Source organism: Epargyreus clarus, unplaced genomic scaffold (assembly GCF_041222505.1).
Source record: "Epargyreus clarus isolate Ecla_fem2 unplaced genomic scaffold, WU_Ecla_fem_2.2 ptg000018l, whole genome shotgun sequence".
NCBI lineage: Eukaryota > Metazoa > Arthropoda > Insecta > Lepidoptera > Hesperiidae > Epargyreus > Epargyreus clarus.
In genome coordinates, this window is record NW_027332226.1 from 9,462,540 (window position 1) to 9,478,491 (window position 15,952).

General features: G+C 33.0%; 2 protein-coding genes across 2 annotated transcripts; one reads left to right on the top strand and one right to left on the bottom strand.

The window, feature by feature from the left end:
* Positions 1-461: 461 nt before the first annotated feature.
* Positions 462-5,791, bottom strand: Tom70 (translocase of outer membrane 70). The gene is made up of 3 exons (XM_073082929.1): positions 4,145-5,791; positions 2,246-2,390; positions 462-584 (listed from the first exon to the last, which is right to left on the bottom strand). Exons 1-3 carry the CDS (start codon positions 5,641-5,643, stop codon positions 492-494), a joined length of 1,737 nt encoding a protein of 578 aa, XP_072939030.1. The 5' UTR covers positions 5,644-5,791; the 3' UTR covers positions 462-491.
* A 1,471-nt stretch (positions 5,792-7,262) lies between these two features.
* On the top strand, positions 7,263-10,664 carry mRpL48 (mitochondrial ribosomal protein L48). The gene is made up of 5 exons (XM_073082925.1): positions 7,263-7,512; positions 7,742-7,849; positions 8,502-8,635; positions 9,817-9,919; positions 10,392-10,664. The coding sequence occupies exons 1-5, from the start codon at positions 7,486-7,488 to the stop codon at positions 10,593-10,595; spliced, it is 576 nt and encodes a 191-aa protein (XP_072939026.1). The 5' UTR covers positions 7,263-7,485; the 3' UTR covers positions 10,596-10,664.
* The last annotated feature ends 5,288 nt before the right edge of the window (positions 10,665-15,952 follow it).

Sequence of the window (15,952 nt, forward strand, 5' to 3'; positions counted from 1 at the left end):
TACTTATTGTTAGTACCTATATAAACCAAATATATAAACAAAAGAGGGCAAGTTTTACAGGCAGTGTAAAATGCAAAGATAAATGTAAGTAGTACAATTAACTGAAGTACCGGTAAGTTTTTTATAGGTTTCTGAGTAAATTTAATCATCATAGTAATATCGACTTTTACATCCTCGCTACAATTGCGGATACTTTAACACGTACAAGATATATTTTTTTAAATCAATTAAATATTTAACATTTTTTTATATTTTTCATGTTAAATACATAAAATGCATGGACAATGAAAAGCACTGAACCAAATTAATGGCGACCTAGATAACAGGGATACAATGTAGAAGCAATGCAAGCTCGCAACCCTTTTAAAACAGACACGTCACAAATAATATTTATATTTAATTTATGACACGCTTTTCATTGCATTTTACTAATGTGTCCATCCATCCATGTGTGTTTAGAGGTCGACCGCTAGATAATATTTATACCACTCCTAATTGGCGCCACTCCGAGCGGTCATGTTCCTCCACCACCAGTAGCGGTGTTTCGCTGTCTTCGTCAGGTCACCAATCCACCTGGTTAGGGGCTAAGTATTTATGTTTACTTTTATCTTTTTGTACTCTTCATATTATTTAATCTATATAAAGTCTACTAGCACATAATGCTTATAGAGCTCTAAGTCCGCCTTTTATACTACTTTCTAAGGTTTAACAAATGATATGTGATAATTATGACTGATGTTGTAGAATATTTAAACCATCCAAATATGACATTATCTTATGAATAAAGTTATTTTTTATCATGCTTAGCACCTGCAAATAACAATTTACTCAGTTACATAACAAGGTTGGGTACACAATGCAGCATAATGAGATGACCATCTAAGATACGAATTTTATGAAAAACTGGAACGTTTGTATTAGGTATATACAAAGATGCGACTAGCGGAAAAAAATGCAGTAAAAATCCCTTTTTGAACAAGCATTACAGTTATTTGTGACATGATAGCAATACATCAAAGCTACACATACGTTGAGTAACACGAAAAGTACCTAATGAAATTGAAGTTATAACCAAAATCAGTCTAAAGAATAAACAATAATATGTGTGGCTATACCCAATGCAGTCACACGTAAATTATTGATTAAGAAAAAATAAAACAATCATTGAAATTAAATGCAATACAGTCATATTTTATTTATATGTGAAATGACCACATGTCACTGAAGTAGTGTCATGTACAAAAAAGGTATCTGTACCTTGTCTCAATAATTTGCAACACAATCATCACAATATTACACCTACAAACACAAAAAGATGATTTTTCTAAACTTTAATATAAATGAATGGTATACATAAGTTATACATTATAACAACATCTATGTTACTTTTCCACTAACACATGCAACATTTCGATTAATTTTAACATCTTCCTAATTATAGGTAATGACACCAATAAGAATTTAAAATTTATGACTGTAATTTGAACAGACCTCTATATATTATGTACATAATATACTGCATCTATTATATAACGTTTGGACAAATTTTATGCTACCAGAGATGAAGCTAAAGGAATATTTTTAGCAAATAACACTCAGGCGGCGAGTCGGCGGCGGATCGGTCGTATCTAGCATTGCTTTACCGCAACGAGAATAATATCTTAATATATCTCAAATAATGTGTCCATAGTGTTTTATATAAGTTACATCCATGAGCTGTCTAAATATAAAAAATAGCATAAATATTCATACTTTTTTCAAGTATATTGCAGTAAATATACATACAATGGCACATAATGCAATATATCCGATAAAACACATGAATTGTTGCTAAGATTATAATAACTCCTGACATGATGGCAATAAATATATGCTTCATATAGCTACCAACAGCATAAAAATGAAAAATGTGTCTATTGTTCTTTGATATGTAGAAACTATAATAGGAAGGCAAAAAATTAGGTTTCATTTTTGTACCTTACTGTAACATAATTGCAACAAATCATTCTTTAGAGTATCTGTAACAATCAAAAATTGCAACTGTAGGCAATCTAAGTAAGATAAGTTATAATTGTATAATTGACTAGTAACCCAAGCAACATTAATAACAAAAATAATAACAGAAAATTGTACAAAATAGGCATGAATGTAAATTATAGTCTTATCAACCATCCTAATTACCCAGACAATTTATTAGACATTATTCTCGCTGCATGAATCTTTACAATCTGTAAATTTAGCTCACAGTCCAGTCCAGGCCCCAGCGCTCCGACACCTTCAGTTGTGCGTCAGCTGCGTCTTTCAATGAGAATAGGTGTGTCATCTCCAATTCTGTCTTCGCAAGCGCGATTGCCTTCTCAAACAGCTCTAGTGATCGCCTAAGGTTACCCCTGAAATCCATAAATAAATCAACAATAACTATGTGTTCTGAATTTATTTTATTATAAAAAAGGATAAGAGCATACAGTCCATTTGATGGTAAGTGGCCACTGCTGCCAATGGATCTGTAATAAGACCCAGATGATCCTATCTGATCGTTGGCCATAAATGCGGGGCTACCTCGAAGGACTACAATTCGGATAAGTATGTTTTCCTTACCAAAGCCTTAAGGCGGAACATAGCCACATTTAATATTGCTGTTATTAAACAGAAATAGGTTGCAGTGGTGCCTCCAGAGTTAAACCACAAAGTGTTTGACTAACTTCTGTTTTAAATATTCTTTTACACATTCCTTAGAATTTAGTATATCTATGTTCAACATTTATTTATAATTTTATTATGCCAATATTTTGGGAAGATAAAATGCATATAAATGCCATGATAATGCAGTGTTTATGCAGCCATGAAACCACTATGCTTGTTTAAAATTCAGAATATGCTACATGCATAACAAATTCAGTGGACCAACTTTTGTTATTTTCATACTTTTTAACATTAACAGCTAATATATAGTATAATAAGATAATTACTACATCAATAAGATTTATTGTAAGGTTGTTAAATATTTTTGTAAAGTTAAATATTTTGTAAAGTTATATATTTGTTAAATATTTTGTTGTTAAAGACCTAGAAATAATTATAGAATAACAAATACTTTTATTTATCATTATGTGTTCAAAATACTATAGGTATAACACATATATACAAACCAAGATAGATTACTTGATTTACAAATTTGTCTTTGATTTTATATAGGCATTATTCAATAGAATCTTTACTATCTAAATTTTGTGCAGAGAAAGATAACCCATCCGAGATAAAATATATGTGTATGAGATAATATTTTACTTCAATATGAATTGATAATAAGTCTTATCTCTCCATATTGTTGGAGTGTCAAAAATAGTTACCAAAAAATACACCTAAAAGATTTATTTTTATTATCATGGTCATAATTTGTCATTACAAACCCACTGTTAGGCGCATGGATCTAAACTCTGGATAAATGAGAAGGATCAGAGATAGTTTACCAACATGGCCAAGTGCATTTCAATATACTTAAGAAATTATTGCAATAAGGATGGCATACTCTTCTAAATGTATCTTTTTTTCATTGACTATGAAAGCAAGTGTTCATTTAATACTGGTACTCTGATGCCTATCTAATGAAATTCTGATATGGCACAATATAGTCACTGAGTTATCACTGTAATATTGAAAGTTTGAAACTGTTACATTCAAACGAAAAATGTTTTATTTTTTATATTAGAGTCAGCAAATGAGCTTGCACTTGGACTGGGTTTGTGAAATCCATAGCAATATGTGACATATCAATGAAGGAGAACAATGCATGGCAACAGTCAAATGGGTTTCCATCATCAAAATCATGAGGTATTATACACCTTCTTGAGGTGGATTGCATTGAGATGCTACTGCTGAGGACTAAGTTGGAATGTTAGGTATAAGTGCATTAGGCTTTCCCCGTACTACACCCTTTAGAACAAAATATAGCAACCCGGAACATTACAGTTAAATACAAATAATGTGGTATTGTGTCTAAAGTCGGACTATGAAGAGTTACTAAATCTTATTATAAAGAGTGCATAATCCTAAAATTCTTTAATAGTCCTTTGGAATTTGGCAATTTTATAAATATTTAAAAATTTTGTTGTTGTTGGAAACTTTGGAAATAAATGAAATTTACCTCTGTACTTCAATGGTTCCGAGTGTTTCATAGGCAAAGTCACACTTGTCATCCATTTCGATGGCCTTGTTGATAAGTTTTACAGCTTTATCGAAATCTGTGCTCTTTTGTAACTGTACTAAGCCCTTGTGGACGTACAAAGTGGCATTATTTGGATCCACAGCCAGAGCGGAATCAAACAGGGCCTCTGCACGGCCCCACTCTTGTTGGTCCGACAGCACTTGAGCGAACAAGATGTACGCCTCTGCACATCTCGGGAATCTCTCCAGAGCTCTCTCAAAGTCAGCCCTCACTTGGGTTAGCGCTCCGACATTTTTGTGTAACTGTGCATGTCTATAATCAGCATAGCATTTTTGAATGTATGCAATGGAAAAATCGGGGTTAAGATCCACAGCATTGGCAAACTCAGCGGTCGCTTCATCCATACGTTCGAGCAGCAAGTACACCTGACCTCGATGGTGGTAGATATCAGAGTTGTCAGGGTCCAACTTAGCAGCATTTGCAAAATCTTCAAGACAGCGTTCGGTATTCTCCAGCTGTGTATACAGCGAGGCCCTTTTGATCAGTGCGTTAACCTTCACCTTGAGAGGAGCATCACTATCAATAACCTTTCCGAGGTCTGCCTGGGCATCATCGTGCCTACCTAAGAGCAAATAAAAGGTTGCACGTAAAAGTAAAGCTTCATATTTGTACTTTCCATCAGATTTCAGCTCTTCTGTGCAAGCATCAACAACAGACTCATAATCTTGAGCATCTAGGGCTCGTTTAGCTTTAGCAAATCCTCCAGTGGCCTTTTCATCCAGTTCTATTTTGGCGATGGGATCTTCAGAGAATGCAGAAAAGTAGGTTTTGATGAAATGCTTTGAGGGCATTACTGGTTGCCTTCGGGCGAGGGCTTCACGGGCATGCTGTCTGCCGAGTGCCTTCAGGATGCGATCAGCGTTAACCAGAGAGCTCTGCACTTGAAATCTCTCCAGAATGCAAGCAGAAGTAACATCCTCCAATGCCAAAACAAGATCTCCACTTTTTTCAGCGGCTCGAGAACGCCTGAGGAATGCTTTCACATACTTTTCGTTTAATTTGAGCGCAAAAGTACAGTCTTCCTTAACCTGATCCCACATCTCACGCTTCTCATAGCAGGCAGACCTGTTCTGATAGAATGTAGCGAGGTCGACCGGGCGGTCCGGGGGACAGGCCTCGATGGCTTCATTGTACAGAGCAATCGCCTTATCGTATTCACCAGCATGGAACGCACGGTTTCCGGCACCCTTCAGTTTCATAGCACGATCGATAGCAGTCTCGGAGACTTTCGCGTTATTCTCCTCGTTGTCCAGTGAAATTGTAGTCTTCGCTTTCAACTCCGCTATTTTCTTTTTTTCGGGGTCTTCAAATCTATTTCTTAGATAAAGGTAACCTAAGCCGATGGCCAAAGGTGCACCGAGTAGGATAGCCAACTGCCATTTAGGAAAAGGTGTACTGCCCGTTGACGCCATCCTCATAAAAGTAAATAACTATTAAAGAATCACCATTTATTTTGTCACGATGATATGGAACCCTCAGTAACTCAAAATTTTTAAAATTTTATACAGGGCTACCCAATTCTATATAACCTTCTGATTTGACGCTGTGACACATGAAACAGATAAGAAGAAAATCATGACATAATTACCATAGACATTCTAAGGCAATAGACAATAATGTATTCTGGTTTTTATAAGATTTGAGGCGCAATATGTTAGCGCGTGACCTCCTTGTACAGTCGTCTTTAACCCAGTAAGTGTTGCGTGGTATATTGACCACGGGTGCATTAAATCGCACCCCTAAAGGTAAATCGCTGTACCTAGCTCTAGGGGCGAACATCCCCCAAACATTTAGGGAGCTGCTAATAGGGAATATGCATGTGATTTAGATTTGCTTGTTAATTTTTTCCTCGGTACGTTACGGCCCTGAAATTACATCTAGACCATTATTTTTTCTTTATTTCTTATTAAATTGTTTAAAACTTTAATCAAAAATCCTAAATTATGCGAGCGAAATTCAATTTTCCAAAACGCATTCCCATTGGTCGAATCGAAAAATGACGTCACATACCGTGTTACGATTTTTATCGGCGTCGATATTCAAACTGTTTGAGAGAAAAATTGTTTTTGTGTATATCCCTACAGTGTTATTTACTACCTAGTACGATTTTTCTACAGAGTATTATTAGGAATAATCAAGAACAATGATTTAAAGTAGTTTTCTCAAAGCACAATCGCATTATATACCTAAAATATGCAAAATGGATAATCTTATATTGTTAATATTCAACTACCTTTATAATATTATAATAGATTATAATACATTTTGTGTGTTTCAAATGATAGTGTTTTATGTAGAAGCCGATAAGTACCTAACGAAGTAGCTGATCAATGCAATATTTTAAAATTATTGTTTGTTACAGTAAATGCAAATGTTAATGCGGTTTTGGAGATACTTCATCTATTTCCTATAATCCTGCACCACTTTTTTCGTATTTTCGCATCCTTTGCAATAGCAACAGAAAAAACACTATATAATGCATTTATAGTTGTGGTTTTGCACACTAACTCTAGAAAATATTTATAAAGTGGATATTTGTCCTTTTCCATGTGTGATGTGAATAGCGATGAAACCTGAAAACGTTAAATAATAACTTTATGTGCATACAGTAAAATGGTGGCGTTCAAATGTGTTAAAATTTATAGATACTTTAAATATTTTTTTAAAAAACTATTTCAAACATTAATAAAATTGTTTATATTTTTTTACTATGTTAAAACAATGTGATAAGTGGTTTAAAATAATAAAATAAAAATGTGCATATTCCCTTTTTTTACAAGCATCCGTACGAGTCGTCACGGCTGGTCACTAAAATTAGTTAAATTTAACAAGATTGCGGTATTAAGTTATATGATAACCATTATAAAAACTTCAATCATTATTATTCATATAATCAATATTACATCAGTATAAGATAATGTTCACACCATTGTGTAGGGTCCGACCTCCCTCGCGAACACCGTCACGCTCAAATCCGAAATCCCTGGTAGTGCCCTTCTCTAGTATGTCATGATGACATTTATTTGTCAACCAATGTGCCAAAGTCATGTCATGCGTTTTTATGCATGCAAAAATTAATGATATAATACAATAAAAAAATTCTTGAACATTTTGTAAATCTGTATTGAAATAATTTAAATAACACATCATATGTGTAACAAGAATCATATGCTGTTTATATACTCATTGAATAAAGTACCTTTTATATAGTTAAATTGAAAGAACACACAAGAAACAGAGCAATTGATATCGTTTTGAAGATGTTTGCCTCTAAATTTAGTAAAATTGTACGTTCTTCAATTATATATTAACTTAAGAGGATAAATATTATTTTATTTAATTCCAGAATTTATTAAATACTAGACATTAAAAAAAGTTTTAGTGCGAGTAGCCACTTCTTGCAATATATGTTAGTTTTTGTGTAAAATATATAACCCATAAAAATCTTTAAGCTTATAAGTTGCTTGCTTAGATCTATAGCAAGCAACTTATAAGCTTCGTTTGAATTATTTACAGGTCAAAATAAGCAATTATGTAAAGCCAAATCGACTGGTTAGTCCTGCATCAAGTGTTATTCACCAAAAACAATACAAATCCAATCTTTACGAACCAGATTATCTCATTGTAAGTTATATTGCATAGTTTTAATATTTAATATATCATTATTATCACGTGAAATATCATTATAAAAAATAATAATTTTGCAAACATATTTTATATTAAAAGTATAAGTTCTAAACTATTAAAATTTAATATTGTAATGAGACGTTAAGATAATTTGTGAATAGCTATGACACAATATATGCCACTAAAGAAAAATTGTATGCACTTATAAACTTAAATTCTTAATCTGAAGGTTGACGTAAATCTTTTAGTTCCCGTGACAAAACATTATTAATGGAACAATATTTCTAAACAAAATCTTATAACTTTGAACAAATTAGCATCCATTGTACAAATTGACCTACTTGATCAGGCCACTTAAAACTCAAGGAGATTAATTTAGAGACAATAATGGAAAAATATCTGATAATATCAACAAATAGATAACATTTTGAAAACAATCCTTTAAAACTGTTTTACGCAAGCAAATAATAAAAATATACCAAGGTTGTCTAATACAACAAGTTATACTTGAAAATGATATACATGTATGATTTCACAAATTTTATATTACTAATAGTCAAATTAGTCTGCATTTTTGATTCAATTGGTTTTATCCGAACTTACTTTAATCCACATTATCATTATATAATATACTTTTTTTTAAATACAGAGTATGGAGCCAGATGAACCAGTTTATGATTGTTTGAATTTACAACTGAAAGGATATGACTACACACTGCTTGAGGCTTGTCAAAGTGAAATTCATAGATTTGCTGAGAATATGGGAATTCAGGTTGATGAATGGTTTGTATATAAGTTCTAACTGATACTATAAAAACACTAGCTGACCCGACAAACGTCGTGTTGCCATATAAATAAAAAAATGTTAAGGGTGAACAACCCTTATCACTTAGGGGGATGAAAAATAGATGTTGGCCGATTCTCATAGATACCGGATAAGCACAAAAAATTTCATCAAAATCGGTCAAGCCGTTTCGGAGAAGTATGGCAACGAAAACTGTGACACGAGAATTTTATATATTAGATATGATTTTATTGATATCATTGTCCATTAATAGTATCATGCTGATCTGTACTTAAATTTACTTGAAAATAATTCAATTTTGATATGGGTTTTGATTTGTTAATTTTCATTGACTATTTATTTACTCTTTATTTTAAAAAATGTGGTACAAAATGCTATTTAGCATTAGTCTTGACTTAATGCTAAATAGCATTTTCTACATGTTTCAATAAAACACATTAAATTCTGTCTCAACATTCTCTTATAAATAAACAATTTTATTGCAAATACAATGTTGCCTTCAATGCACATTCTAAATACATAAAATGTAGCTCCAATTTATAAGCAGCAGGTGTAGCACAAATGTGATGTCTGTATTGCAGAGGATTCTTAGTTTGGTTTGATTATTGGCCTTAGTGATTTTTAATGACATCTTAAATTGACACCAATAAGTTGGGTAGTAAATGATGCAAGTGTTGGAGAAAAGGCTACCACTAAATAAATTTGCAATATTTACCGTTTTAGGTTAGGATATAATATGACACTATGATATGATTTCATACAAGATATAATATTATTAATTTATTAATTATTAGCTGACCCGGCAAACAATGTGTTGCCATATAAATAAAAAAATTTAAGGGTGAACAACCCTTATCACTTAGGGGTATATAAATAGATAGTAGCCGATTCTCAGACCTTCTGAATATGCATATAAAATTTGGTGAAAATTAGTAAAGCTGTTTCGAAGGAGTATGGTAACTAACATTGTGACACGAGAATTTTATATATAAGCAGTACCAATCATTTCATAATATTTTTTGGTTTTGTAGTAGTTTCTATTCTGGGGTGCACATAGTTACACGCAGTTTTTTATCACATACGCCATACATTAATTCATTCAAATATAAGTATACATTCGCGTTTATATATTTTGGATTTTTTCTCTTGCATATGACAGTTGGGCTACTCCAGCACAGCAATTGAAAATTCAGAGGTTTAAGCCTGGAGGCACAGCCCTAGATGCTGAGTACCATCTCAATATTTATGAACGGAATGTTCAGGTATGTAATTAACTATACTTCTTGTGCTCATAAAATCGCGTTGTAAGAGTCAGATGAACGTATCTACATTTTGTCAATTTTACAGGAGAGCAAAAATAGTGTGAAGTTCGCTAAAACTTTACCAGATCATTAAAAGAGATAATAAACAGTAGTTGAAATAAAAATATATATGAAATAGTAATATATTGTCCTACTATTAGAGTTTTGAAAAATATAAAAAAAATAGTTGATAAATGCTTACAAGACACAATATATATATTTTTAGTTATTCGGTATTTTATTTATTAAATATTGAATATAGCGTTACGTCGTTTTGTCGTTAGTAGGTACATTGTGAACCGTTTTGTAAAAAAAAAGATTTTTGTTTTTTTGTACATAAGTTCATCTGACTCTAACACCGCGAAATGCAAAGAGTAAGATAAAGATAGATAGGTTTTTGAAAATAAATCATCAATTATAATTTAACCATTAGGTAACTGACGTGCCGGCGTGGGCGCTCGGCACGTTGTTGCGCGTGGCCCGCGCTGTGTTGCCCGAGGGCTGCACTCTCAACGTGCACGAACACACCATCGCCCACGAGGAGATACGCTATGTCCCCGACAACGAGCTGCTGGAGTTGAAACAACAGCTTCAGGACATGGGAGGCAGTGTAAAGGACAAAAAGAAGAGGAAGTAGTTTGTTTTGTTGTGTGCTCTCGTAGATTAATGTAGGTTTTTAGGTAAATAATAAAATTATTCAATATTTCAGTGTAGTTTTACTGTAATAAAATCTTGAGTATTTAACTTTATGGCGTCCTATCACGACTATAGAAGGTCGTAGACGATCACACAAAAATTATAATTTTGTATAACCCATTCTGCTGTATAAATTCTTTATTGTATTGGCATCACGAAAATGACACATCGAATATATGTACAAAGTGTATACAAGGTTTTAAGATTGTAAGGCTGGCACAAATGACAACCACACTGGCCTGAGGCGTCTCAGTTCTTAGGGGTAACAATTTAACTATGTATTAATAAATATTTATCAATTGTCTTAGTGATTGACCATGTGCTGGAGCAACCACATGACATCAGGATATTTCTTCATGATTATATGAAAATTTGTAATCTTAAAGACGTGTAACGCAATCTTATTTAAAATGGAAAAGAATAAATAGTATCAATATTTTTTTATTTTAACTCACTTTTTGCTAATTTGTGGAACTGTCTGTAAAAATATAGGTACCTATTGTTTTTATTATTTGAAAGCTTCAACAAAAATTCTTATACAAAATTACATCATGCGGTAACGTTCAATACGTAAGACTTGGATACAAAGCTACATTATAAAAAATCAGGTATGAAAAGCAGGGTGCTTATGCTATGAAAATCGCGGTAGGCGTGCTATGTTTCCTAACATGTTTAAATCTTATCTCTGCTAACCTTTGTAAGAAACAAGCGTGATGTTGGTAATGTTGATACCTTTATATGTATGTATCTTGTGAAAGTAGTGTAAAATCTATAGATTAAGGAGGTGGCAATAAAACTGGGTCTAGAACTTTGATTTCATCATCCGGCTTTTACGACATGTAGCTACAGTATTATGCTATTGCAATAACTGCTCAGAAATTTGATTTGATAGAGAAGTTAACTACTAAGTAAATGTATTACAGGTAATCTCCAAATGGGTTGTTTATAGGAGTTATTAGGTATATCGGATATTTTTAATACCCTTAAATTATTAACTTTATTTCAAAAGAAAATACCTACATACTTAAATACATATTATTGACCGGCCTATGCTCACACCTATCCTTAGCCTAGCCTTATGATACAAGAGATGTGCTTGTGACAAGTATTCTGATTTTAAGTTTCAAGAGGCGTACTACATAAATTAATGTTCATGTTGGTCATTCGGCAGTATCCACATATTTTTGGGTAGACAACACATGGCTTAGGGTCAAAAGACTAAACGCTTTCTACACTCAGTCCCACACTAGGATTCCCTGTGTATCGGGTGCCATTAAGACATTGAAAGACAAATACACAATCAGCCAAACCCAAAACAGATATTTAAATTCATCATTCAAATATCTGTCAGGCCAGGGATCAAACCCGGTATACCTACCCTTTGCGCGTGAGACGGTATGTGTACCGCTCCGCCACGGGTCATCAAACTGTAATCGTTTACTGCTTCCATTTGTTACAAAAAAGATTCTAAGAATATTTAACTCGTATAGGTGCATATTATTGATGGAGTTTTGCAATCAGGTAAATACGCGTATAAATACCTATTTATACATAAATGTCGCAGATTTATGAGGATATCTGGTTTATACGATAAAATGCCCAGGCGATTAAAATTGTCATAATTTATTTTATTTATTTATTTATATAATATATTAATATAATATGTTGCCGGACACGATGATTAAAAATAGTTTCGCAAAGGAACGTTATAGAAATTATTGAAAGAATATATCCGAAGACCCTAATTCCACATTTCTTTCGTCTATTCAGAGACTGGATATATAGCGTTATCATATGATAAAATCGAAAAAGCAATTAGGCAAATGCAATTTCTCTTATGCCGGCTTTAGTTCACATATGTACCTATAGTTCGCGCCAAACTGTTAGTTCGCTCTGAAGTTGTTGCGAGCTGGATTAGTCATACAATTTGCTATGGCGACGTGCATCATTTCTATATTCAGAGTGGACTAGCAGTTTTACGCGGTCATACGTAGATGCCTTATAGTGTATAATCTATGGTAGATGCCCTACGCATGTGATTAGACTAATCATTAAATACCCGATTTGTCATCAGCCTGCAACATATGAACCAAGCCACCAGTCAATAGCGAGTCAAGTTGTTCTCTAAATTGTCCATACGACTACAGTTGATTCATTCATTATCCATGACCTGGTGCAATAGCAGTTTGGTCGCTTAGGCACACTGGCGGTAAATATTCAGGACGCGCATCTGCCAACGTTCACGACGCGCCCTGCAACAAGACAAAGAAACTTAAAACACATCGTTTCGAAACGAGTCGGATTCTAAGTGTCGAGTTAATATAATTAACCGACTAAAAATTACCTAATTATTAACGCAATCCCCATCTTTTGGAACTCTACGAAGAGGCATAACAACTTTACTGTTCCTAAATAGGCGCGTAACTTAAGTAACAATGAGATTATATAGGTTAGTCCCAAAGGTATAAACTATCTTCAAAAAATCCTTGAAAGAAATCCTTCAAGGACAATATAACATTTGACTAATAAATAAAGAATTTGTATCTTTTTATTTTCACTTAAATAAGTATAAAGAAAATAATATCTTGTTACTCTGAGACTAACATTATGTTAAAAATAGTTGGTAAGTATCTGTATACTTACTAATATCTATATATTACATTGTTTTACTTTCCGTTAAGTAGTTTCAGTTCTATTGGTTATTATAATGCAAGATGGGATCAGTTGTGCAATAAAGCGCTACACAATCATTATGTAGAGAAATAGTGTTTAGCGAATCATGATGTTGGTAGAATGTCCAATCAGTAATGATGACAGCGCTATTTAAAAACATTTTGTTTATACACGCACTATATGGTTCTATAAACTACTTACCTAGTTTATGGCAAATTTATTTAATGATCATATTATATTGTAACAAATAATTTGTTAGTATGTCAAGTACCTAACTAGGGTTCCATCGAGATGCTACCACTAACATATTACACACCTACTCACTTATTCCTATTTCAAACGTGAAGCAGTTGTTGCATTTCAGTAGTAGGGTGTGGATTCCTGCTAATTTACATATGATCCTTAGGAGTGGCATTCGCATATGCATAGATAATTGGCATCAGATAGAACCCCTTTTCTATACGGAGTTGATTAGAGATGTCCAGGGGCGACAATGACAGGTACATTGAATTTATGTTTGAGTATTACACCAGTAAGCATAATGAGTTCAAGCTTCCAAGTACCAACTACACATTCACATTTCTGATGGTACGGATGTTATGTCGAAGTATTAAACAATATTTATAATTTTCTTTTTTGAAATTAATGGAAGACTTGAGAGATGGTAGTAAAATCTCAAAGCTATGTGAAGTCTATCAATCCGTATCCGTACTTAAGTACATGGCCAGTTTGGAGGAGAGTGCAGTGCCGTCCCTGACTATGGGACAGTAATGAGTTGATGAGGAAAGCAAAAATACCTAATCACAAGGATTTACCTATTGCCGACTTATGTATAATGTGAAATTATTGCGTAGATAAATGCATTTATGGTTAGGTAATAGATTTAATGCTCAAGCTGAAAAACTGGTAAAAGCTGAGCTTAAAATAATGTTGTCAAACATCTACGTAGGTACATACCACATGGGTAGGTATATTAATTCGTTAATCAATTATTTTGTATTTTGTAGTTAATGAGTAGTAGCTATAAAGCATTATTTATTATTTTACTATGCACTAAAATTCAAAATGTTCAACCGACGCAATCATAATTATGACGTTAGATTTTAATATTCAATATTTACGTAACTCATGCGTATTATTACCTTGAATTGTACTTTATCGGCACTATGTTGACTTATATGGTATGATATAAACATGAAATCTTAAGTGGCAATAGTCACTTCATAATTTTGCTCTATGAAAAATATGCAAGCTAAATAAAAATAGTACTGTGCACAAGGTTAGAAGAGTTAGCTCATCTCTTAGAAGAGATCCTAAAAGTGTTTATACAACAGAAAATACTGTTTACCGAAGTAGGTACTTATTCCTTGAAGTAAGGACTATATCGGACTTCCTACACACTCATTGATACAGCTTAAACTTAGCTTAGTTCGTCGATTAGTAGATAAGAAGGCACATACTTCGATAGATACTATAAATAAAAATAATAGGAATACAATATGAATCCGAAAGTACCTATGAATTTGGACCCTTCAAAGGATAAAAGATAAAACAAGATATGAAAATACCAAGTGCTAACAAGTATAAAAGAAAAGCTTTTCTATTCCATAAATGCATCAATTATATCATTGTTGTAAGTTGTTTATTGGCTGACAAGTGCGGCACATTGCGTAGCTATTTTAAACGCGAAGTAAACAAGATACTTACTTTTCACCTCGTAATTTAATTTACGTTAATATAGCGAGACATCGTTCATTATGATTTACGTTTGGTTGTTATTAGGTACTTACTCAAACGCCAAAAATATTGACCTTGCCTTTATTTGTAACCGTTGCTGATTTCAAAATAATAACCATTGAATAAACAGAAAATAATGAATAGATAGGTAAAAATGACTTACATAAGCCCTAAATATAAGAGATGTTTATAATTGTTTTGTCTGTTTGGATGCAGGGGCTAGTCTTAAAAACGATTCTATTATTTCGAACCGCAATTTGTAAGGAGCAATGTGAACAACTTTTGATAAAAAAATAATGTTTGGAGTATTTACGAAAACGTCTAAAAATATCTAAATAAACCACATTTTCAAAATACAACTCATTTTGCACTCAGAAAATCTTCAAAGTGAACGTTACCGTGAACACCACATGCCCATGAAAAAATCGAAAAGAAGTAGAATACGAAATAAATGAGACCGTGACTCATAATTACCGTTGATGCCTCCGTGACCTTCTGTGTTGGAGTAATCTTGTCTTCACTTAAATTTGTAACCTCTAATCACTGCTCACGGCATTCGACCTTTTACGTTGCTCCTCAAAAACACTTATTTAATTACCACGAAAAACATCTTAAATAATAAGTTGACTTATCAATCTATTTTTTCTATTTCGAAACTGTTTCGATATAGCTAGTAGTTTACATTTACACATTATCCTAAAATTAATTATTTGGCACGATATAAACGAAAATATTGATTCTGAGCCTCATATATTCCTGGTTTATGAATAAGTTGGACGCAGAATCTAGAGATAAATAATTCGACAAGTAAGTAGGTACTTCCCTACCTAGGTACACAAAGACCAAAAAGTATAAGGTATTCCCGATACAACAATTTAAAAGCAGCAT